Below are 24,819 nucleotides of genomic sequence, written 5' to 3' on the forward strand. Positions count from 1 at the left end.
CACTAAAAGAACTCATCTCTATTCACAAGTAGAAACAACTTCTCTGCAATACAAACTACATGCAGAGTCCATTAATACTCCAGATAAATATGTACAATACAAAAACCAAACTCCCAATCCTTTATGCCTTAATAAAGACATACATAACAACTTATTAGTATCCTTATATCTTCCTGCAAATAAAGAACTGCGATTTTTTTTCTGCGTTTTCTTTATCCCAATAGTAAAAACAACTTTTAAAAGCTAAATTTGCTTTGAAATTCACATACATTCACATACACATTCACACATTCACATACAAACTACTCACACATGAAAAATCCAGTAATACGTTAGAATAGCTGCCAAATTATTCTCAGACACCATATTTATGTTTTTACATCACTGGTTTAAAATCAAAAGTTGAAAACTAATAAAAATCATAAGCACACCAAATCAACCTCTAATAAGAATACACTGGGGGGGGGCTGGTTTGTTTTTACAAGAGAAAATAAAGGTGTTTTGAAGAAATCCAAAGCACAACACAGTTGTCAGAACTTGTGCCTCAGAGGATCTTTCTGCAAAGAGGAAACACCCAGACGTACGTGAGGAAGGGAATTGGCTGCACCAGTCTGAGGTCGGGCTCTCTGTCGCGCACCAGCAGCGCCTGGCGCTTCTTCCGCAGCTCTAGAGCCTCACTTAGGATCCTTCCTGCTTCAGCTGCACTCACATTCACATTATGGATGGACATGTCACTAAGAAACAATTAAAAATGGAGATAAGTTAAAGTCTTTGTTTGCTGGGGTTATTTTTATTAAAGCCTAGAGGGGATTCATTTAATACCCTCATATAACATAACACAAACAGCGTTAAAAGAAACATTCACATAACATTATGTTACCAACTTTATGGCATACATATAGAAGTGCCAACCATCAGAAATCTTTCTTCTGAATGATCAGCTAACTTAGACACATCCTGTAAATATCATGGGCCTCTATTTTCCCACTTTCCTCCTGCCCACTCGCTATAAAATCCATACAGAAAGAAAAGCAGTAACGTGTGAGGAGTTTCTAGTGAAGTTTTCTTGGGGGCTTGGGGCAAGAATTGTTTTGGTTGTTATTGGTTTGTTTTAATTAGGAAACCTTAAGTGAATGCTGTAGGGATCAGGAAGTAGTAAGTAAAACAAAGGCAGATGATTACAAGAGATCTAGGTATGAAAATAAATGAGCAGCAACAAATGGATTCTTTTCCTCTTTCTACCTCCCTCCAAAAGGAATTCCTGAAGAACATTCTGTCAGCAGCACCAACATGTGACATTATTCAGAATGCAGGTCAGCAAGGTATTCCTACCACTTAAAGCACAAGATCTCAGCAGGCTTTTTGAGCAACCCCAAACCCCAAATTTACACTCCAAAGGCAGTATATACTCTAGGACAACATTCACCATTTGAGGAACATCCTTAAGGAGTCTTTCTGGAGGCAAGGCTGCTCCTCAAAGATCTTCTCCTTCAGAACCAATCCTTTGCTATACAGACAGTCTTTTTCCAGAGCTTTGCAGATGAAGTACAAACATGCTGACAGAGAAAGAGAAATTGAATGGTCAATGGCTGCTTTGGTTCATTCAGAGCTGCCATTCCTGATTTTTCTCCCATTCCAATTCCCATACACCACTGAATTCCACCCAAATGTGACATTTACATGAATTAGTCCAATTGCTTTGTACGGTGTCAAATAATTACATGCTTACAGTTAAAACAGCCTATTGTGTCTTCCTAGGTATTGTATCCAGAAAAAGAATGGAATTAATTTTGTTTTAACAATGTCTGCAGTACATCTTTCACTTACTTTCAAGCCCATTCTGGCACAGAAGGAATTAGAACCATAAAACACAAACACAATCATTCACCATTTTTATGTTATCAATGTCTTAACTGCAGATTGCATTAGTGAAGCAAGCAGTGTATCCACTGCTGTAACCACAATTAATCCTGCCAGGACTGTGAGTGAGACTGTATTCTTACACCCAAATCCGAGAGCTATGCAGCAGGAACTCAGCAGAAAGCCAAACCCAACAGACATGGAAAGGCAAAGGAACAGTGTACAGGGAAACTTCCTGCAGAGGCTCTGATCTGTGAGAGTACAGACATTTATTTTTAGGGTAACCAAAACTTATCTAAACCATCATGTTTGATAATTCAGTAAAATCTCAATTATGAAGTAGCAGTCTCTATCAAATCCTGCTGTGTTGCTTATGCAAGATACACTTCAACCTATGTGATTTATTTCATTGTTACAATTTTTCCTGTATGTAAAATTACACACATACTGAGATGTTTCCCATGCATTGTACTCACTCGTGTAGTCACTGAGTGTATACAAAATTGTGATGAGGTTATCTAAACAAGGCCAGTGGTCAGGATTACACCTGAGCCCTTCTTCAAAAGCATGACGAGCCAGGGGAAGGCGGATCAGTTTTATTGCCACACGACCAATTTTATACCAGAGGTTGACATCAGTGGAGTCCAGCATTACAGCCTGAAAGCACAACAAACAAAATTATCCACATTTCAGACATGCATACCCACTGTGCTGCAGGGACTGACACTGCTTGAGTTTTCAGCAGGATCACAGCTGCTTTGGGGACTGAATGGTGGAGCAAGTTTATTCCAAATAGCATCAGAAAGAATGTAGTATTCAACTATACACTGATGTGATGTATGCTGGATGTGTATGTCTGTATTTTAGAAAGGTTTTACAAACATTAGGGCTCCAGTGTCTAATTTCAGGTGCACTGTACCTCCAGGTAGAACTCCATGGCTGTCTCTAAGTCATCCCGCTGTGCTGCCAGTTGGGCTAGGTTTTTATAGGTGGAATATTTTAACATCAAACCCGGGTGTTTCAGCCCTTCTTTCTCATCACCAGAAAGAACTGCCTGGAAATCATAAAATAAATGCAACGTGAGCATTAGGAATCAGACAAGTAACGAGAACAGCAAACAACTTGCTAATTGATAATGCTGCATTTCTAGTTAGCCAGCTGGAAATGAAATAAGACAAAACACAGCACACAGTCTCTGGAGTGTCACTCTCCCAAGATCACTGACCTCTCGCAGAAGGCGAATCTCAAGTAGCTCATGATAAGCTTTAGCAGACTCTTCAAACCGGTCATGCTTCTGAAGGTCCAGAGCTTTGTGGTACAAAGCAAAAGCTTCTGCTTCCTGTGATTTAAATAATTAGGATGTATTTATGAAGACAACTTCATTATATATGTTTATTATGTATTTCAGGGGTTTCACACTTTTAATACTTTCTGCTATATAGCAGAACATTTGTGTACTGTCCTAAAACAACACATTTGAGTGAAGTTTTAGTTTGCTAAGGGAGAGTTCAGGAGACAGAGTAACTGAACTTTCATAAAAACAAAATATGATGGTTGAACAAACCCCTGCACCTAGAGGACAAAACTCCCCTCAAGACAAAACTTTATTAAGAAAATGGTGCAATTACTCACCTGAGCTTCCTTTGTCTGTGTCTTATGACTTTTGAAGGTACCTTCATAGTCATCCTCAACTGTGGAGCTTGCATTCAATGCTGCAATTCGAATCTGGAATGACAATTGAGACGTGACAAGAAATGTGACATCTGCATATGTCCCCCTTTGAAAACTGGATTTTTCTCTTTTTTAAAATTAACTGGTACATACAATACTGAGAGATCTCTACATAAAGTTACAAGAGCTGTAATTAGGTTAGTCATCCCTAATGCAAATAAACAAATATCAAAACCATTTCCCATCCGAAATCAGCTGAAAAAACCAAATCACAAGTGTCTTGCAAGAACAGCTTTCCTAGAATAGACACGTGCATTACAGTGATTTTTCTTTCCAAATTCTTATATTTACCAATAACTACAATTACTCCAAGAACAATGTTCTCATTATGGCAATTTATTCTTAGTCCCAGGGAAGGAGAAAATTTTCATATTTATTTCTCTGAAAACACCTCAAAAGTCATCTCAAAAAACCCTTACCATGTTCACAACTATTCACAATGTCTTTCTCCAGGAATAGAAGGAAGGGTCTATCACAAACAGGTCTGGAAAGCAAACAGGATTGGAATATTTATTCTGTTCACAAAAAAACCCACTCAGAAGTAAAAGACAAGCTGGGAATACTTTACAAGCACATATTAATAACCAATTAACCACCACTCCATGCCAAGAAATAGACAGCCCAGCCACTGAGAAACAACAATTCCACTGAGAAATCATTTCCATTACTGCCATCCCTGCTAGAACAGAACCAGTGTTTGTACCACAGCTGTTCTGAGTGTACTGCCCAAGCCCCACAGACCAGCCCTAACGCAAAACCAGGTTACAGCTACTGCAGACACACTTAGAACTAATAGATGGATGCAAACAAAAGAAACTGAAGTTTTACTAACTAGCATTTCTTCATTCTGAAAAAGGACACTCATATTTCCAGTCCTTTTTACCACTGATAAAAAGTTTGAAAGGGTAAATACAGCTTTATAACCCATAAGAAATTTTTCCTAGTAAGTAAGCCCATAATTTATATTCAGTTAACTGCTTGAAACATCATGTTAGTAAAGGCAAAAATATATGAAAGAGCTCTGGGCTGTTTTTACAGAAAACCTTCAGTGCTGTATGATAAAACCTTCCCATCAACTCAAACAAGAAGATGACATATGCAAGACAGGCTAAAAACAGTCTTTAATATGGGAGACTACATTAATAGAAGAGTAAGTCCAGAATTAACCACAGCAGGAAGCAGTGGGAGTTTTGAACTATAAGCTGAATTAACTCATGCATCATTACGATTAGTTCTGCATGCAGAGAAAATAATGCCTTGACAGGAATTTCACTCATTCAGCAGTGAGCATTTGCTTGCCCATGCACCCCTGGCTCTCCTCACTTGTAGTTAAATCAAACTGACAGCTGCACAGCAATAAAGCATTTTTCTCTTTAAAGTCACCAGATAAACATCAATAAAACCTCCAATCTCCTCCAGGACAGATTCCTTGTCTACTTTTCACATGAAGAAAACACATGCACAGAGATTAATGGTTACCCCTTGCAGACAGGCTGAATGTTACACATTTGGACAGGGTGTGGATGCTTATAACATTTAAGTAAATCAGTCTGTATGATCCCAAATCAATTACACATTTAAGCTGATGGGGTTTAAGTCCACTTACAAAAGTGCCTATATTCAGTAATATGCCAAATTCTTTTGCTGAATCCAAATAATCTTGCTCAAGGTGGCAGAGGAAGTCAACAGCAGAGACTACAGTCAAGACTTCATTTCCGAGGTTAGACTCTTGGGAAAACTGCAACCACAGAAAACGTGGGAAAACAATTTCAGTTCTACTTATTATTCACACTGGAAGCTTGTAACACACAGGAACTTAGTAACAACCATTTAGCATCCCTCCTGCCTGCTGTTCACAGGTTGAACACACAGAACCAAACAGGACTGTGAGATGCTGCTAGAAAACAAGGGCAGGGTGTTGTCCGCACACAGTTTTTGCAGGGTGTTATTTCATTTTGGTTTAAACCAGGCACTGCACATGGCTGCCAAACTACCCTGACAGTGGAGTGAGTTACACCAGGGCCACAGCATTTAGGAACTGTCACTACAAGGACTCCCAGAGGAACACAGCTACATGAGACAGGCAGGAAAAAATAATTGCTCTTTCATATAAAGTATTACAAACCAGTTTGTAATTCATTCAGACACAAGAGTGTCTCAGCTATAAATCTGCAGCTACAGCAGGTGTGCACACCCTGTAAGGCAAAAAGCCTTTTGCCTTCAAAACCTTCTCTCCTTTTACCTTAGCAGTTTAAAATTTAAGTAAATATTTCCAGTGTCAGCTCTTGCTTCCAGAGCTTGTGTTCTCAACTTCTAAGTAAGAAACAAAGGGAGTGACATGGCTTTCCCAGCTTTTGTTGTTCCTGCTACACTTGGGATCCATACATTGCAGACACACCTTTACAAAAACACTTGATTTTTGGTCTGGAGATTTTTTTTTTTTTTTAACATTGCAAAGATCCGACTCACTTTAGCACGAGCCGTTTTTACCGAAACACGATCACTTTCTGCACGGAGGGGCAGGGACGCTGCTCACGCCGCTCGCCCGGGGGGCGGCACACAGGGCCGGGAGGAGGCGGGAGCCCATGTTCGCCTCCGACCGTGGCTCCACCGAGGGAGCGGCGCGGGCGAGGCCGCCCAGGCCGGGCTCTCGCTACCCTCACCGGGCAGGGCCCAGACGCCGGCTGCCCCTCCGCGGGGCCGGGCGGACGGGACACTCACCTCGCGGGGCCGCCCCCGGCATGCCGGCGCTGCTCCCGGGGGGTTCCCGGGGGGTTCCCGGGGCGCTGCCGCGGGTTCCCGGCGCGGCTCCCTCGGGCTCCCGCCGCTCCCCCGGGAGCCGCGCTCCGGCGGTTTCCACCGCAACCGCCTCCGGAGCCACGGCGCCAACAAGGCAGCGCCTCATTGGCCGAGCCGCCCTTCGGCAGGCAGCCAATGGCAGCGCTGCGCACTGGGACGTGGAAGGGCGGGAGCGGCGCTGAGGGCGGCCGGAGGTTCCAGTCCCGGCCTCGGTTGGGCTCGGAAGGAGCTCCGGGATCAGAGCCCCAGCTGGGGCCGAACAGCACCGTACTGACCTGACACATCCAGGCTTTCTTTAAACACCTCCAGGGACGGTGACTTCACCACCTCCCTGGGCAGCACGACCTAACGTCTTCATCACTTTTCCTGTGGAGAAGTTCCTCCCAATATCCAACCTAAACCTCCCCTAGCGCAGCTTAAGACTCTGATTGCTCCAACTCCAAAAGCACCAGGACATGCTGGCCTTTATCTCCCCTGGGCAGCCTGGTATCTGCACCTGAAACTCTGGGTTCAGGTGGGTTTTTTTCCTGTGGAAAAGTGTCACCATTCCCTTTCAGGGATCCACCACCAAAATTTGGATACCACCTCCAAGAATTAGTATGTCCAAGGATTGATCCCGCTCAAAAGCTGTCAGGACAGGAAGGTATTTCCTGTGCCTCTGGACAGTCTTGTGTGACTGTCGACACCGGGACCACGAGCATTCCTTCCCAGGGAAAGGTGCTGTCATTATCTTTCAGCAGCCCAACTCCAAAATGTGGAGCTGATCTTCCAAATTGAGTATGTCTGGGGATTCCTCACAGAAAAATGGTGCAAGAGCAGGAAGCAGTTTCTTGCCTTTTCAACCCTCAAACACCCTCGCACCTGCACAATGCAGCCAGAGCTCCTTTCCTTCACAAAGCAAAAAGCCGTCATCCTCTTTTTGCAGCCCATCAGCAAAATTTGGATTCCAGCTTCAGAAATTATTATGTCTGAAGACTGCTCCTACTCAACAGGTGACAGGAAGGTCAGATGTTATTGTGCCCCAGGAGCTTCAGATGCAGCTTGTGTGGGGTGTGTGGGCAAAAAAAACCCACAAAAACCCCAAATGTTTGGATCCCCTGCACATCACACTGTTGTGTTTGGAGAGTAACTCACAAAGCCATCACAGCCCTCCAGTGCTTTCCTGTCAGCGGTGCCCTGCATCATCCTCAGGCCTCACTGCTCCTCTCCAGGGTAAATACACAGAAAGATTGTCCAAAGTCCAAAGGTTTGAGGCTAGGAAATGGTTACTCAGCGTTCAAAATCAGGGCATTGCCTTTCAGTTGGAAAATATGCCTGTACAGCCTTCTCAAACAACAGAGGCCACTTTGGGGAGCAGAAATATTTGTTAACCTTAGGAGGTTGAGCCTGGGAAGTTACAACAGTAAAAAATCAACCATAGTTGGGAGATACTAACTCCAGATGTCAGGCAGGCTCCAGCCCACAGAACAGGGACCATCTGCACATAGCATTCAAGGGAAAGGGATTTTATAACGTCACTGCTGGGCCATAGATAAGGGTAGTGTATCTGACTTTCTCCTACCTGAGGTGTGAAAAACGTTTTCTGCTTCTGTTGGTTGATGTGTTCATGCCCTGGGGAAGGTTCCAGGGGCCTGCAGAACCCCTTTGCAGGTTATCCTTCTGTACTCTGAAAATACTGTCAAATTTACTCCAACATTAGCTCAGTAAAAGAAAAAGTAGGCCATTTCTTCAGATCAACATGAACTTTCTTACATCTTCTTGCTCAGCTCTGCAATACTGGGGAAGTTGTTCCCAGGCATGAGCCCACACCGGGAGCAGCCAAGGGTGAGGAAAGCAGAGCCTCCACAAGTCCCCAGGTGGCCAACACGGCCCAAAACCCAGAGAGCTGGGGCCCAGGGCTGAGCAAGTTTTCTCAGAAGGTAAAAAAGGCTTTGGCAAGGGTTTGTGGTTGTTACTTCAGGAGGCAGAACCTCCAGGAAACGAACCCTCTACAGATCAGAATTCAAGTGAGATTATTTCCTGCATTTCGGAATATTCACCTCAAGCAAAGCCAGGGCTGTCCACCCCCTTCTCTGACACACAGTACTGCTGAGTCAGTGCTCTCAGACTCAGTTCACCTGTTTGCTGCCTGAGTTTCAAAAACTTTGGATTGAAAAGACCTCCTGAAAAAGTGGAGAGACCTGGGGCAGCCACAATATCTGTCTCCAAGCTCTAACACCTACAACCCCCAATGCTGTGAGCCAGTAAACTGACACTTATCAAAAGAAGCTTTGCTACAGTTTATTAACCAGATAAGGTGTAGCCCCCCCAACCTGATACACAAATTTGTGTTTGGTAATACATTCCTGTCAGACATAGAAATCATGTATAGTGTATAGGGAACAAACAACTTTTAAATGCTAATTAGAATAAAGCCATAAACAAATAAAACTCAATTTAGAAGGATGAAGGAGCACAGAAGCCACCTTCAACCTTGTGTTCTCATGGACCCCCATGTCCCAGGGATGTCCCATGCTCCCAGCTCTGCTGAGCTCCCTGACCTCCACCTGACCAAGCCACAAAGTGAAAGGGAACTGAGAAATGTTTTCATTAGCAGCAGAAGGCAGAGGCAACATTGTACACAAAAAGTACCCTGTTTTTGTTTTAATAAAATGCCCTGTGTATTCTAAAGTGAGGGAGTATATGTGTCCTAGAAACACAAAACACTTCTCTGCAGGGACACTGAGCTGGAAACATCAACCACAGATCACAGTGAAATGCTGTACCATCCCAAAACTCCCCATACCAGCGAGGAAAAGGATTCTGAACAAACAATGAACAACAGAAATTAAAGCTGGCAGTAGCAGAAACTTCAAAATATTTTCTGTTGGCACAGTGTGGGTCTTCAGAAGCAGCTCTTTCCTCCAGACACTGCCATCAGCAGACATTGAGCACTGAAAACCTTGAGAACAAGTAACACTTTGTAGGAGCAGTCACAGGAGGTGGCAGTGGCAGAGCACAGAGCACAAGATCTGACATGAGCCTTCAATGCCTAAACTTCTCTCCCAATAATCACCTCAATTTCCAGAAAGGGCTTTCAGAGAAGCCTGAAAAAGAAAAGAATTTGATTTCCAGGTCATCTTCGCTGGCCTGAGACCCTTCTGCTGCTACAGAGAAACAGAAAGAAGGATTTTTTCTGCCTTGCAAACTATGAGAAAAACTAGATAAACCTCAGAACCTCTCTGGTCCTCAGTAAAGACAAATGTTCTAGAATTAAAGTTTTTATTGCTACAAGCAACTTTGTCTAGGCCTGAGCTTGAAACAGAGACTTTGAACTATTTCAGTAAAATCAGTACAGTTATCTGCCTCACTCTTGAGCTTTGTGTGTACAGGACGCAAAGACAAAAGTGAATCATTCGGGCGAAGGTGCAGAGCTACACAGATTTGATCACAGGAGGGAACAGGTGGATGGACAGAGCTGATCATCTCTGGGTTGCCTTCGTCACTGCTTTGTTCCAGCCTGCTCAAAGGGTCACAGGAATGTCATCACTGTCCCCTTCTTGCCGATCTGCCAGGGCTCCAGTGGGTAAAAGCGGATGACAATCCTTTCGGGTATAAGAGCAAAAATGTGCACAGGAAACATTAGTTTACAATTCAACATTATCACTGCCCCGTTTGCAACATAGTAGAAAATCTGCACTAGGGTCTCACGGTCTTACAGTTCAGGGTGTTCATTTAACAGAAGGAGACATAAGCTATGTATAGTCAGGGTACAAAGAGACTTCACCCACACAAACAAAAGCAGTCTGTATTTCAACATTTTAAATGTGATACTTGTCCACTTTAGAAGGAACCACATAGTGCATAATCTTGCCAGGGATTTCCTCCAAGAGGCAGGGCAGTACTATTATCATTCAGCTCTGGGGAGATGGGCAAGACAAGCAGAGATGGACATGGCTGACCTGCAGGAACAGGAACATTTCAGGAACTTCAGGAACATTTGGCAGGGTGACCCCTGTGAAGCTCTACCAATTCTGGTGGGGTTTGCACAGTTTCACCAACTGTAACTAGTGATCTTCAGAGAACAGTAATGGCCAGAGTGTTCAACAAGTACATAGCAGCCTATGGTTTTATCTGCCTCCAAACCACGTCTGGGATTCAGCATCCACAAGCACTTAGTGTTTGCAGTCTCGTCTGAGATCTGTATTATCATTTAGTCTCCCGGAGGACGTGGGAACTGCCACTATCTCCACTACTCTGCACATCCCCTTGGCACTTGTTTGTCGTGTTCCATATCCATGGAGCACACAGAGCCGCAGGCCCGCCGCCCTCGCTGCCCTTGGGGTGAGCGCGGTGCCCCGGGCCGAGCCCCCGCCCGGCCGCACTCACCGCTCGGGGCCGAGGCCCAGCTGCTTGGTCAGGACGTCGAAGAAGCGGGCGCTGTGCCCCTTGTTCTGCTCCGCCGTGCCCACCACGCCGATGGACGACACGACCAGCTGGGCGCAGGGCTCGGCCGAGCCCGACAGCACCATGGGCAGCCCGCTCCGCACCGTCACGTTCACCCGCTGCCGGGACAGCCACCGTCAGCCCCGCCGCCTCCGGCCCTGCCCCTGCCCCGGCCCCGGCCCCTGCCCCTGCCCCTGCCCCTGCCCCTGCCCCTGCCCCTGCCCCTGCCCCTGCCCCTGCCCCTGCCCCGCCGGCCCGGCCCCGCTCACCTCCGCCGGCTTGCCCAGGATGTCGGCGGTGGCGGTGCACAGGGTCTGGGCCAGCCCCGGCGGCAGCCGCTCGGCCGGCAGGCTGGTGTCCAGCTCCACGAACGGCATCGCTGCTCCCCGCGGCCCGCACGGCCCGTGCTGCGCTCCCCGAGCCCGGCCCGGAGCCCGAGCCCGGCCCCCGCCCCGCCCCCGGGGCCGCCCAGGCCGCGGAGCCGCGCCGGGGGCGGGCACAGCCCCGGCCGTGCCCTGCCCGTGCCCCGCGCTCGGTGCCAGCCCCGGGCGGCGCTGCCGGCTGCTGCCGGGCCTATGGGGCTCACCACGGGCATCGCTGGGATGTGCATTAGGGGCTGTGAGACCACAGCCACCACATCTCGCTCAGGGATGGGTAAAATGAGCTTTGTGGCGGCCCTTACTGCCAGTGGAAAGCATGTCAGGTCGCTACAACAGACACCTCTGTGCAGGGAGGGTTGAGAATGGAAGTGCGGTAATTTCTCAGAACGACCAACACTACAAGAAATCGAAAAGCAAGCAGAGAGGCTTGCAGCTTTATCCAACGTGTATTAATTCCAAGGACTTTGAGCAATCAGGACTTTGAGCTCCCAAGTTGGTAAGTGACCTCGGCAGGCTGGCTCACAGGGACAGTCTAATCTAGGGGTCAGAGGTGCCCGAAGTATAGATCAGGGGTGCCCAAAGTAGAGATCAGAAGTGTCTAAAGTAGAGATCAGAGGTGTCCAAAGTAGAGATCAGAGGCTTCTCAGAAGCTGAGCTACTGTCCAGTGAGGTTCCATGAGCTCATTTACGCCAAAGGGTTAAGAACCAGCTATACTGAAAGGTCATCATTTAAGGCACAAAACTGTTGGGAAAATTTGCCTTGTGTAATGTGACATCTTGGTTTTCTACAATTCTAGACAACGCTAACGAAAAGTGATGAAATTGCTCATTTTTTCTGCTTAGGGAATTGCTTGGCCTTCACGGCTGGTAGTGAAGACAATACTGGCACTAAGAGTCATGTGCAAAAACAGCCAGGAATAAGGCTGGGAAAAGATTTCTAGGACAGAGTAGTATCTAGAACTGAAACCTTGAAAAAAACTATGAGAAAACAACAAGTTTTTTAGAACTTGCCAGCAAAAAGTGTCACTAGCCAAGATATGGTAGCACTGGAGAAAAAAAAGAAAAAGCAGTTATTTGATTAGTGAAAGAGGCAATTCTTGAATCCCATTACTCATTTTGTTTTAGTCTTTACAGTAAGAATTTTTTGGCAAGGATTTTATAAGCGACTACTTATGAATGGAAATATACAGATTTGTATTCCACCAATTTCTGCATCCTTTACAATTTGTTATTTTCAGCTGAAGAAACTGGAAATGGTTGGATTTGCTCAGTTTTACCTCGTAAATTGTGCTGCAATACAAAAAGGATTTTGTATTTGAGCTATAACTGAGCAGAAACAAACAGCCAAGAAAAAGAGCCCAAATGCTCCAAAACAACTCTTTGCCCTTTTATTGTGCATGTGTTGCTCAATGCCACAAAATCTCTCCTATTACTTCAGCTGCACAGGGTGACTTACTTGGTGAACTGCCATCCAAAACAGTCTCAGAAGAGCACGTCTGCATTTATTTCCTCTCAACATTTCCTAGGAGAAATGTTGATTGCTATTACAGTGTTACCATAGGAAAGAAACCCCAATTTGTGTACTGTTGTATTCTCTTCCATGAAAACACTGTGAATGCATTCTTTCTGTATAATATCAGCATGGTATTTTAGGTAGGCAGATATTCCTAGGCTGTGGCCACCAGCAGCATGAATCTCCAAGAACGGCTGCTGCCACACATGTGCTGGTAGCCAGAGCACCAGCAGAGCCCAGGCTTCCAGAAATCCAAAGCAGCAGTAAAACTGAAGAATTCTAAAGATTCACAGTTGTAGATGAATACAAAGATATTGCTCAAAGGAACTTCAAGGGAAAAAGAAGTGTGGAATGTACATGGACAGCCAAGCAAAATTGCCTCAGCAATAAGAAACTTTCAAAATTTCTTTTTTTTTCACTTTTGTGAAGTAGTTTTGTGCTCTAGTTGTCTGTGCAGACACAGGCTGGGAAGAAGAGGATCAGGCACACTTTGCATGTTAAAATTGAAAACAATGATCCTCATCCTATTCAGTTCTTTAACATTCCCAGTTTATAGACTGGCTTGAACTCTGTCAGGAAATACCATTCTTGTCTCTACCATCTCTGAGAAGACTGACACTGAAATAAAATCCAGATGCACATTAAGTGACCTGTACAGCCTCAGCCTTCTGTATAAATTTAATGTTTTAGGTCTTAAACTTTCCGCAGCTTCCACCCCCAAAGATACAAGAAAGACCTGGCCCGGGGGAAACACTCTGCAATTTCTGTGTTAGAATTACAGTGCTCTTTCCAGTTACATGTAGAACTGGATGTCAGAGAAGAGGTTAAAAAGGGGAAAAAAAAAGGCAGGAAAAATGCTAAGATAGGTTAATTCATTTCAACATCTTCATCAACACAGGCGCCAGTTGCTCTTTCAGCTGTGGATCAATTTGAATATTGCTCAGTTCTTTGATATTGAGGATCATCTCATGGGCTTGGAAGAAAAGCTCTTTCCCCACGGCATCCTCCACCCGCCTGCGCCACTCCCTCAGCCTGGGCCTGTCTTCAAAGATGTCACAACCAACTCCAACAGGCTGCAGAAAGGGGAGAGAGCAACAATGAGGCTTGGGACAGTCACTTCTTAACTGAGACAACAGGCACTGAAAGTATACTTGCAGGTACAGATAAAGGGGAAAAAAAGGAAGAGCTCGTAGAGGAACAGTAGGAAGGAGGGAAATCTCGTCTGTTCGGGTGTACCTGTCTGGGGGACACAAAAGCTAGCATTTTAAAGGGTATTTACAACTCAGTTCCTGGGTGCTGGAATAGCTGTTTAGTGCAGCATAGATGACCACATTCTGTGAGTGATTTTCAGCCACTGAAGATGTGGTGGGCTGCCAGTTCCAGGGACCACTGCCCAGTTTGCAGTACAGAGTGCTGGATTATACAGAAACACCCAGCACAAAACATGCAGTGTTTAACTGAACCAGTGTCCTAATTAACATAATCTACCTCCCTTCTGCTTTCTGCCTGTGCCACTCTCTGGAACACAATGTAGAGAAGCAGAACTGCTGTTTTTCAGTCCCTTGGACACTGGACTGGGAGAAAGAAATCTCTGCTGGGCTGCAGGATCCAGGCCCTGGTGGTCTGGCAGGCAACAACCAGTTTGTAACAGACTTAATTTGATTGCCTCTGTCTGAGAGGCATGCCTATGCCATGTCTGTAATTCATTCAGACATGGCATAGGCAAGCACTATATTCTGGAATGATAGAAATATTCCTATATAGGTGTCTTATTTCATCAGAGGTATTGCTCTGATGTCTGCTATTGCTTCTCACTTTATATGCTTCTCACCTCCTTCTGTGAAGGTTAAAAATAAAGTCATGATAAAAAATGAAGAAGAGGTTATTGCTAGAGACAAGAAACAAAAGAGATCTGTTGCAGCCAGCTTTTTTTTCTGATTTTCACTGCTGTTCTAAATCCACTCCCACATTCTCCCCATTGTCTTAGGCCAATTCTACTGAGATATGCCCTCACTTCTCCTCCTAGTGAAGTGTTACCACATGCTGCACTCTCCCTGCTCAGCAGCATCTGTTCTCCCTTGTGCTGTTTCCTCGCCATGCTGCAGCACTCACTTGCATCAGTTCCACAATGGCCACAAGATCTGCCAGGGAGATCTCACTGCCAATGATAAAAGCCTTGTCCTGCAGAAACCTCTCCTCAAATTGCTTCAGGGAGGTGGACAGCCCCTCCATAACCTCCTGGAGCTTCTCCGAGGGCAGTGGCTGCCCTGTGAAGAGGGGAATCAACACCTGAGGAGAGAAGGGACATAACCGTACACATGACCATCTTCTCTTTAGTAGCTGTAATTTAGGTTACACCCCACGATCATCAGTGACCTGCAATAAAGCCACAGAAGGGGATGGCAGAGCTCCATGGCCTGTGGCAGCTGCACAGAGCTCCTGCACAGAGAGCACACCAGCAGTCCTTGGTGGCTGACCTGCCACGGCAGTGAGCTCCAGCTAATCAGCAGCAAAGTGCAGAACAAAATCAAGGATCCTCATTTTGTGCCTGGCAGCTGTGCCTTCCCCTCCACCCTACAAAATAAAAATGGGCAACAGCTCCAGGGAGGACAAATCTGCCTCAATCACTGCTGGTACATCCTCTGTGTCCCCAGCACTGCCCAGCAGCCACCCCTGCCAGGCACCCTGCTGTGGAACTGGGTGCTGCGGGCAGCTGCCTGTCCCCACAGGGCAGGGAATGGTGGTGGCTGTGGCAGGAGCACCAGAAGGACCAGAAAACATCAACACTGGCTGGAGAGACAGAAATGGCTTCCTCTGTGTGACAGCAGCCAGCAAGGCTGGAGGTGGTCAACACCATTTTTACACCAACCTTTCACTGGCTTAAAGCACCGTTCTTTAAACCACTAGAAATTTTTCTGGAGCAATCACAGAAGTGCAGTCCTTGTGTCTGCACAGACCTGCTGGCACAGGGGGTAGTTGCCTTTCCACAATACTTTTCAGCAGTCACAGAGGTGTGTGCACCACTGGAGCCTGCAGAGTTTCACAGCTGTGCTGCCTTCACCTTCCACAGCTAAAGAAGTACAGTTTACTTAGAGAATCAAAATTAAACACACAAATTTCAGTCAGTGCGTGTGGGCTCAATTTCTACTTACTGCTAATATATTCAGTAATTCAAGTTGGGATTGCTTAATCCACGCCAGGATTTTGGCCAGATACATGTGGAATCTATTTACTCAGAAAATTTGTGGCCAGTTCTGTTCCTAAGTGATTCCAATTATGCGTGATGGGATCTTTGGGTAAAATCACATGAAACAGCATTTTCTTCCTTTTCCTTATTTCAGGGCTATCTTCTCCCATTTCTAGCTAATATGCTTCTCTTACATGGTGGCTTTATATGTTTCCATATTTACAATTATTCTGAGGACCTTTTCTGCATCTGGGCTATCTAATCAGCAGCAGCAACAATTAGTTGGATTTCTTTCCCACTGAGCACTGCAGTGACAGCCTGCAGAGGCTGGAAGAAACTGCTTCTTGTATGAATCTGACTCATATTTGAATTGCTTCTCTGTACTCTACACCCAAAAAATCACATATCAATAAATTCAAGAAGATAAATGAGTCCTGATATGCTTTGTTAGGCACAAACAAGAGCAAATTTTAGAATGGAGGAGTGAAGCTCTTACCTGTTTACTAGCAGTCCTGATTTGATCTGAAATTTCATAGCAGCTCTCCTCTCAGAACTATACTTGCACCTAGGTCTCTCTAGGAATTGTTGCATTAACTGTCTGGTGAGCTGGCTGGAAATCAGCAAAATCATCTGATACTAAATGATTTCCTAGCTCAGGATGAATCAGGTAATTGTGCCTAAATGCAAATTGGCCTGACTACACTGAGTAAAGAAAATCTGCCTCTCAGTGTCTCTCTCTTCTCTGTCCCTGAGCCTATTTCAGAGAAGCAGTGTGCTGGAAGCGAAGACTCCTGGATTCCCATCCTAAGGAGGGGGCAGGGACATGAGTGAAGAATGCAAGTCTTTATGCTTCCAGCAACAAAACACATGTTCACAAAGCCAGACTCTGCCTATGTGCACACTGCACAGCTGTGCAGGCAGGGGGAGACCCTTGGGAGCAATACCAAGTCTGTTACATATTCACTTACAAATCCAGGCAATGAAAGTCTGTTGGGTCTGAGACCTTCTGTACCAGACCCTCTATAAGGGAAAAACCAAAATGGCCAAATCTGCTTTTGCCAAATCCTGACGTTGCTTAGTTTGGAACAGCTCCTTTCAGCTGGGAATGGCCCAGTTTGTTGTTTCATCATGACAAACTGTCTCTGAATTGGGACTGTTAAAATGCTCAGTATCCTCACAGGAAAACATGGCTTTGCTCCCGTTTTTACACCCAGTCCCCTTACCTTGATCCACATGGTCTTGGGAGCGTTGGCGCGGATGTTGGCGTGGTGCCAGGACAGGTACTCATCCACCCGGGCCCGTTTCTGGATGTCTGAGGGGTACCAGTGGTCGGGAGTGTTGTACTTTCGGCTCAGGTACAGCAGGATGGCAGTGCTGCCCACGCAGCACAGAGACAAGAAAGGGTCAGGCAGTTACCGTGCAGAATGCTTTTGCCTAAGCTCCCTCTCCTGCTCCTTCTCAGCTTGCTGCTTCCACTGAAAAGCATTCAGATTAGGATTTCTAGTGGAGTCTAGGGACCATCTAGTTCATGTTGACATCAGTGGCCCTTAACCACCTCAGCTTCCGTGAAACCTTCAACCTGCTGGAAAATCCCAGCACTGTTCTGTGATGCTGCTGGACAGTACTGGGATAAACAAGCAATAAACCTCCATGATCATGATCAGTGATGGTAACTCCACTTGCTCCTTGCCTGTTCTGACCCATCTCTCTGCACTGTTTCTGTGCCTGTGTACTAAATGGAACTCTGCTGGGTTATTGCTGCCTTTTCACCAGGTCTGTCTCCAGCACACAGCTTCCACTGGAAGTGGAAATCTCAGCAAGGAAACCCTGCAGAATCTTTTTGTGTTTTCCAGATGTTTATACTTTCACTAAGTGGCAGAAATCAGATGGAAAAATATCTTAGTCATCTGCAACAATAAAAAAAAAAGATGTCACAGAAAATGTGCTGACGAAATGGAAGAAAATGCAGATACCTCCACCATGCTGATACTGCTATAGTTCAATTGTTTATTATGACATCATTAACCAGTCTCCATAATAATCTTTTGATGTAAAGCCTAAATTTTATCTGTGTAGATGTTCACTCAGTCTTTATGACTAATTCAGATAAACAGAATTCTTTCCTAGAGTAAAAGGGATTTCTTTTCGTAGGGTGAAAGGGATTTTTATAAGCTTTAAATATCTCCCAGAAATGTTTATAATCCCATTTTGAGGTAAGTGCATTCAGGGTGAGATGAAGAAGCTAAGTCAGCTGAGTTGTTTACATTCTGAAAGATAATTCAAACAGAAAGTGGAAAGAGATCAAATGAGGTTATACTATTAAAAATAACCAGCATATTCATATATCCTGTGATCCTTAATTATTCCATGGGAATGACATCTTCTGAATGCAGCACAGATTGCTGGTACACAAGGAAGTCTAAGGACTGAGTTCTTACCATTCTGCAAGGGTGAAGTCTCCGTCCTTCAGCGCTGGTACTTTCTTCAGGAGGCTGACTTTGCCTGCACCTTCACTGTTTGATGGCCCTAAGAACAAGAACAGACAAGTCTGGGGTTAGAGGTGCATCTGCCGTGCACCATAAATGAAATACCTGCAGCCAGCTGGATGCAGTGATCTGTGTGAGGCTTTCCAGTAGGGTCATAGCTCACAACTGAAAGGTAATGAAATGGCAGAGTAAGAGCTGTCTGCAGAGGGCACTCGGCTCAGCTGCACACGTGGCAGCAGCAGTTTGTGTTTCTAACAGGAGGTCCCTGGCTTGACTCAGGTACAGGACACTTGCAGAACTCACTGACAGAGTGGGCACTGGCTAGGGGCAGGGAAGCTGGGACACTCAACCCTGCACTGCTCCTGACTCTGTGTTACTCCTGCCTCTGCATGTCAACCTACTTCTAACAGGAAAACACAGGAGGAAGACACCAGTCTGTAAGAATTTAAACTCCACAGTGCCTTGGAGGAATTAACAGCTGACTATCTAATCAGGCTTTCATTTTCCCACTGTTGGCACCAGACTTGCCAGTCTGCAGTTAGATGCCAGGGAATTGCACAACAACCCAGGAACTCCTGAGTAAGAAAAGCTGTGAGGAATTAATTTACTTTGCCTGTTTTAAGGGCTCCTGAGGAGACATGACAATTAAGGTGCAAATCCTGATCAAATCAGTATGACCAGCAGAAGGTCTTGTACAAAAATCCCCCTGTTCAAAAAAGACAAGAAAAAGGATCATTAACTTGCAGTGATCTCTGTCTCTAAGAATTAATTGTACCCATTAAAGAAGCAGTGGCAGTGTGTACAGTACTGGACAAATGTGCAGTAGGAAATAGTCTCCAGGAAGTAAAACCAGCCTCTGGACAAACAAGTTTATTTGCACCTGGTTTGGGAAGGGCTGGGAGAAGACAGGTTGCTGCATTACAATTACAGACTATTTTTCCTTAGATCAGTTTCACATAGTGAGTTAAATCAAGCAGAGCATACATTACCACTTGTTCTCCTTCCCAGCTGACTAGCCTCTACCTTGTTTCTTCTTTGAGAAGTGGGATTTTTAGAACTCCAGTGTAAGTAGCTTCATCAGAGACTAAGGTTTACATTCAGCTGCTATTTGAAGGGATTCAAACCTACATTTTTCTTTTCATTAGGAAAAGTCTCTGGCTACCTGCTGTGATGATGGCTCCCAGCTTAGCTGGGTAGGAAGTTCCATCTGCACAACAGAACCAGGCAACACTGTCAAGAGAGGTAGGAAGCCCTAGGTAGGGCTTCTTAAAAAATAATAGCCTGATAGAAAGTGCAAGTTAAGCCTAATAATTGAGAAAATCGAGTATAAAAATAAAAATGTCCAAAAATCAAGCCAATGGGTGAAGTACAGGATGCCTCACACCCATGATTTGTATCACAGAAACAGCGAGGCAAATGTTTGTACATCTACTGTCATGCAAGGAGTGGCTCAAGGAAGGTTCTTTGTTCTGTGCTTTTAGAAGAGCTCCAAAGGCCGGTGGTCACACACCCCCAGCTCTGGTGAGATCTGTAGTGCTCAGCTGGCCTTTGGAAAAACTCAGCAGAAAGTTGCCAGTCAGTAACGCTTACAGCTAATGAGCAGTCCCTGTCAGGCCCAGCTGTTTGGTTGTCCTGCTGTGTTTATTACCCAGGGCAGCGGGAGACTAAAACAAGGACATGAGGAGTAAGCAGTGGGTGAGGGCAGCCCGAATCAGATTTGAGAGAACTTTCATCACACAGCAGTTCTAGCAGGAATACTGAGCAGATCTGTTCCCTGATGGGACTAAAATGTCATTACAGAAGGCTGGACAGGAGGTCTGTGACACAGCCCCGGGATGGCATCAGTTACTTTGGTTTGTACACAGTCATAAAAGACCTGTGCGGAGACTCTGAGCTGTGAACTGGTAAATGCCTTGGTGTGAACACTGGCTCCTGGCTGCTTCACTGGCACCCACTGCTTATTGTATGAAAATAGAGCTCAGTATTTGTATTTGCAGTTTAGCAGAATTCAAGCTTGTGCCTCTCTTCCAGCCAGCAGAGCCACCCTTTTTGTTTTGTGGTATTGGGTGGCCCTTCTTTATAATTCCTGAGATGCTGGCTTGACTTAAAGTTCTGTTTAACATCAGTTGTACCTGGGGTAATTAGTTCTTGATGACTCCCAAGGATGGATGGAGCTAGAGACAGATACAGATATATGCAGATACTCACACACAGTGTGTATTGTTGGGCTTTGAGGTGTAACTCTAACAAGCAGAGTATCCACAGTCAAGAAGCAGGGCAGGCTACACACATGAGGAAATCTTAAGTGTAAGTCACAGTGCAGAGAAGGAGATTTACTGCTGGGTGAAGAGAGCAGTGCAGAAGATTTTATGGAAATAGGAGGGCAAAAATCCCACGCTATGTGCCAATCACATACCTGCCTAATCATCTAATCCTCGGTCAAGGGTTTCCAAGTAACATGCATGGCCTTAGGCACAAAAGTAACAATTTACTAAGAAAACGAAACATTTAACTGGGTAGGAGTCGTGCAGTTGGAGGAGCCTGAACAGCTGAGCGTTTCTGCGAAGTACAGCATTCCTGGAGCACTCCTCGGCTGTCAGTGTGACTAATTTGCTAGAAATGGTTAGAGGAACATTCCGTGGAGAGCCACAAAAATAGATGCAGCAGAGCTACGAGCCTGCTCTGGGAAGAGGAGGCGCACGGTCTCACTCAACACCACTGCGCTCAACACCCCTGGGCAGCGCGGGGACTCAGCATCACCCGGCTGACCCTGGGGCTCGTCCTGCCCTCTCACCGCCCTGAAGGACTCCGCTGCTGTGCCGGGAGGCGAAGGGGCTCCCCCGGGCTCCGTGAGAGCAAAGCCCCGCCGGGTCCAGGGCCCAGCGGCGGGCTCAGCCCGTTCTCGGCCCGGGAAACGCGTTTCAGCCCCGAGCGCTTGCGAGGCCCGTCCGGTCCCTCCCCGCCCGCGGGGCCGCCGCCCGGGGACCCGCTCGGCCCGTGGGGACCCGCTCGGCCTGTGGGGACCCGCTCGGCCCGTGGGGACCCGTTCGGCCTGTGGGGACCCTCCCGCCCGCGGCGCTGCCCTCACCTGCGCGGGGCTGCTCCGCGCCGCTCCCCGCCGCCGGCTTCTTCCCCAGCACCGAGTCTGCCAAGAGCCAAGAGAGCGGCTGAGCCCGCGCCCGCCGGGCCGCGCCCGCCCCGGGCCCGCCGCCTCGGGGCCGCGCCCGTCCCACCTTTGAACAGCTCCACGTGCTTGAACTCGAAGGGGATGTTGTTGCTCCGGGCGAAGATGTAGATGGAGCGGCAGGGCTGCGAGAGCAGGTCCAGGTACAGCTCCAGCCCCATGCCGACCCGGCCCGCCCTGCGGGGACCTGCCGCGGCTCTGCCGCCGAGCGCCCGGAGCCGCCCCGCGGGGGCCGAGCCGCGGCGGGCGGGAGGTGCCCTCCGTCCCTCCGTCCCTCCGTCCCTCCCTCCTTCCCTCCTTCCCTCCCCTGGCCGCCCGTGCGGGGCGGGGGCACAGGGAGCGTGGTCTGTACCCTGCGGGACTGGGCGACGCCGCTCTCCTGCGGGGCGAGGGCTGCAGAGAGCCCGGGAGAGCCCCCTCAGCCGGGCAGGCCGGGTTGGGACAGGGGTCACAGAGTTCCCCCTCCCACAGCGCCAGGCGGGCCCGGCCCGCTGTGCCTGGCATCGCGTTCATTCATTTTCCTGCAGGAAGGGAAGGTAACAAGAGCAGTGACAGCCTGCGGGTAAGGGCAGTGAGCAGCGCAAAGAGAGGCTGGTCCTCGGCAGTGAGAGAGGGGCGGCATCACTCCCCTGCACGGCATCACTCCCTTCACGGCATCACTGCCCTGCACGGCATCACTGCCCTGCACGGCATCACTGCCCTGCACGGCACCATTGCCCTGTACGGCATCGCTCCCCTGCACAGCATCACTCCCTGCACGGCATCACTGCCCTGCACGGCATCACTCCCTGCACGGCATCACTCCCTGCACGGCATCACTGCCCTGCACGGCATCACTCCCTGCACGGCATCACTGCCCTGCACGGCATCACTGCCCTGCACGGCATCACTGCCCTGCACGGCATCATTCCCTGCACGGCATCATTCCCTGCACGGCATCACTGCCCTGCACGGCATCACTCCCTGCACGGCATCACTCCCTGCACGGCATCACTCCCTGCACGGCATCACTGCCCTGCACGGCATCACTCCCTGCACGGCATCACTCCCTGCACGGCACCGCTCCCCTGCACGGCATCACTGCCCTGCACGGCATCACTCCCTGCACGGCATCAATGCCCTGCACGGCATCACTGCCCTGCACGGCATCACTGCCCTGCACGGCACCACTCCCTGCACGGCATCACTGCCCTGCACGGCATCACTCCCTGCACGGCATCACTGCCCTGCACGGCACCACTGCCCTGCACGGCACCACTGCCCTGCACGGCACCACTGCCCTGCACGGCACCATTGCCCTGCACGGCATCACTCCCTGCACGGCATCAATGCCCTGCACGGCATCACTGCCCTGCACGGCATCATTCCCTGCACGGCATCACTGCCCTGCACGGCATCATTCCCTGCACGGCATCAATGCCCTGCACGGCATCACTGCCCTGCACGGCATCATTCCCTGCACGGCACCGCTGCCCTGCACGGCATCACTGCCCTGCACGGCATCACTCCCTGTACGGCATCACTCCCTGCACGGCACCACTGCCCTGCACGGCATCATTCCCTGCATGGCATCACTGCCCTGCACGGCACCACTGCCCTGCACGGCATCATTCCCTGCACGGCATCACTGCCCTGCACGGCACCACTGCCCTGCACGGCATCACTGCCCTGCACGGCATCATTCCCTGCATGGCATCGCTCCCCTGCACGGCCTGGGCCGGACCGCAGGGGCTGGGAGCCGCTCTCACCCACAGCATCCCACTACGGCTATCACAAGGCAAATGCTGAGTTTTGTTCCACGGTTCTGCAGGGTTGTGCCACGCTGCAGACAGGGCAGTGTCCTCTAAGCCTCGGTTAGTCACACACCGCCAGCCTCAGCACGGTTTTCAGTTCACAATGTAATTCTTTGGTCACACAGTCTCTGCTGCAAGGTGACATCTGAGGGGCAGTGAAGTGTGGAGAACTTCTCTGTGGACATTATGTCTGCATATTCACTCAAAGTGATTTTCCTCTCTCCCTGGTATTTGTCACTTCAGATTTTCATGCGAGTGAAGGAGAACTAAAGCAGCTTAGAGTCAGTTCAAGCCCTTGCACTGAGCCTGCAGCGTTTCACAGCTGTGTAATTCAGGAAGGTGACACGCTGGCTTGAGTACAGGGAGACAGAGCAGCTGAACCACTCCGGGCAAAGTCACCCCCAGTCAAACCCACCTCGGCTGTGCTGACACCTTGTTATCAGTGCTGTGCCACAGCGCTTGTGTGTCACGCACACATCTTTGGAAAGGCCATGGGAATCTCAGGGAGAGGGAACTGGAGGATCAGTTGCTCTTTTTCTTGTGTAAAGGATAGTGAAAAGGGTGATGAAGAGGCTTGGATACTGAGCTGGGAGCTTGTGGACTAGACAAATTACAACCTGGAACATTTCCAGGGGTTTAGAACTTTCAGATTTAGAAGAGCACTGTAAGAAATTTTCAGTTTCTCAGCCAGAAGAGGGAGAGGGGCTGTGCACACCCTTCACTTCCCCTGCAGCACAGCTCACCCTCTCGAGCACCTGCACCCAGCACCCACAGAGGATTGTGGCGGGTGCTTGAGTTCAAACTCCTTCAGTGCAAAGGAATCTTAAATGTTAAGGGAGTGGGGAAAAGGAGCATGAAAAGTGGCTCTGCACAGGTGATAGTTGGAGAAGTCATTGTGCTTCAAAGTGCTGCCATGCCCATACTCTGGATATTATTGAGAAGAGTGTTGATCTCAGCAGTGTGCAGCAACATCAGCGGTGTGGGTTCACTTTGCTCCTTTATGCATGGTTCAGTTGATCCATTAGTCCTAGCTGAACTTCAAAGATCTTTTCATGTGCCTCCTGGAAATGTTCCTTCCTCCAGTTTTTCTCCAATTTGCTGACTGCACCACACAGCCCACATAACCAAAGAGGTACTTTTATCTGGTTGTGTTATAGGCCATTTGATTGATTATTCCTGGCTCCAGGTTACTGCTTCTAGCACTGTATTTATATTTGATTCCATCAGCTCAAAGACCATTTTTTCTGCCCTTGTTATTATTCCCTCTGTCAGCATTTTGGAAACGGGAACAAGACAGAAAAAAAAATGCATTAAGTTTTGCAGTTTATTTCTTAATCATTTAGGAAAAGTCTCAGGATATTTTTGTTTTTTAAACATTCCTCCTATTTTGTGTGTTACAACATCATTTTATTCCAGAAACCACAGGTTCTCACTTATTTCCAAGTAGCCCTGGCAAGGACT

General features: G+C 47.7%; 3 protein-coding genes across 7 annotated transcripts in view; all 3 read right to left on the minus strand.

Annotated features, from left to right (window-relative positions):
* Positions 1–6,452, minus strand: part of CABIN1 (calcineurin binding protein 1) — a 109,017-nt gene extending 102,565 nt beyond the window's left edge. For all 5 annotated transcript variants that reach the window (XM_063416466.1, XM_063416464.1, XM_063416465.1 and 2 more), the window contains exons 1-9: positions 6,313–6,452; positions 5,198–5,329; positions 4,011–4,075; positions 3,493–3,585; positions 3,086–3,199; positions 2,780–2,914; positions 2,337–2,517; positions 1,427–1,556; positions 585–734 (exon numbers count right to left, since the gene is read on the minus strand). In XM_063416466.1, coding sequence (XP_063272536.1) covers positions 585–734; positions 1,427–1,556; positions 2,337–2,517; positions 2,780–2,914; positions 3,086–3,199; positions 3,493–3,585; positions 4,011–4,013 — 806 coding nt within the window. In that variant the 5' untranslated portion in view covers positions 4,014–4,075; positions 5,198–5,329; positions 6,313–6,452. The remainder of the gene's footprint in view (positions 1–584; positions 735–1,426; positions 1,557–2,336; positions 2,518–2,779; positions 2,915–3,085; positions 3,200–3,492; positions 3,586–4,010; positions 4,076–5,197; positions 5,330–6,312) is intronic.
* Positions 6,453–8,645: 2,193 nt separating this feature from the next.
* Positions 8,646–11,272, minus strand: LOC134560147 (D-dopachrome decarboxylase). Its single transcript, XM_063415797.1, has 3 exons — positions 11,085–11,272; positions 10,759–10,934; positions 8,646–9,974 (listed from the first exon to the last, which is right to left on the minus strand). Exons 1-3 carry the CDS (start codon positions 11,190–11,192, stop codon positions 9,902–9,904), a joined length of 357 nt encoding a protein of 118 aa, XP_063271867.1. The 5' UTR covers positions 11,193–11,272; the 3' UTR covers positions 8,646–9,901.
* A 2,098-nt stretch (positions 11,273–13,370) lies between these two features.
* Positions 13,371–21,824, minus strand: LOC134560146 (glutathione S-transferase theta-1). The gene is made up of 6 exons (XM_063415796.1): positions 21,615–21,824; positions 21,470–21,526; positions 18,334–18,421; positions 17,119–17,269; positions 14,821–14,997; positions 13,371–13,781 (listed from the first exon to the last, which is right to left on the minus strand). Exons 1-6 carry the CDS (start codon positions 21,724–21,726, stop codon positions 13,581–13,583), a joined length of 786 nt encoding a protein of 261 aa, XP_063271866.1. The 5' UTR covers positions 21,727–21,824; the 3' UTR covers positions 13,371–13,580.
* Positions 21,825–24,819: the final 2,995 nt, after the last annotated feature.

Source organism: Prinia subflava, chromosome 19, assembly GCF_021018805.1.
Source record: "Prinia subflava isolate CZ2003 ecotype Zambia chromosome 19, Cam_Psub_1.2, whole genome shotgun sequence".
NCBI classification, from domain to species: Eukaryota; Metazoa; Chordata; class Aves; order Passeriformes; family Cisticolidae; genus Prinia; species Prinia subflava.

Bases quoted from the DNA above. Each gene is read 5' to 3' on its own strand.
- LOC134560147 (XM_063415797.1), bottom strand. From the start codon at position 11,192: ATGCCGTTCGTGGAGCTGGACACCAGCCTGCCGGCCGAGCGGCTGCCG. The intron at 10,935-11,084 runs GTGAGCGGGGCC...CTGTCCCGGCAG, and splicing joins TCCTGGGCAAGCCGGCGGAG to CGGGTGAACGTGACGGTGCG. The intron at 9,975-10,758 runs GTGAGTGCGGCC...TATACCCGAAAG, and splicing joins CTGGGCCTCGGCCCCGAGCG to GATTGTCATCCGCTTTTACC.
- LOC134560146 (XM_063415796.1), bottom strand. From the start codon at position 21,726: ATGGGGCTGGAGCTGTACCTGGACCTGCTCTCGCAGCCCTGCCGCTCC. The intron at 17,270-18,333 runs GTAAGAACTCAG...CTGCGTGGGCAG, and splicing joins GACTTCACCCTTGCAGAATG to CACTGCCATCCTGCTGTACC. The intron at 13,782-14,820 runs GTGAGTGCTGCA...CCCTTTCTGCAG, and splicing joins CCATTGTGGAACTGATGCAA to CCTGTTGGAGTTGGTTGTGA.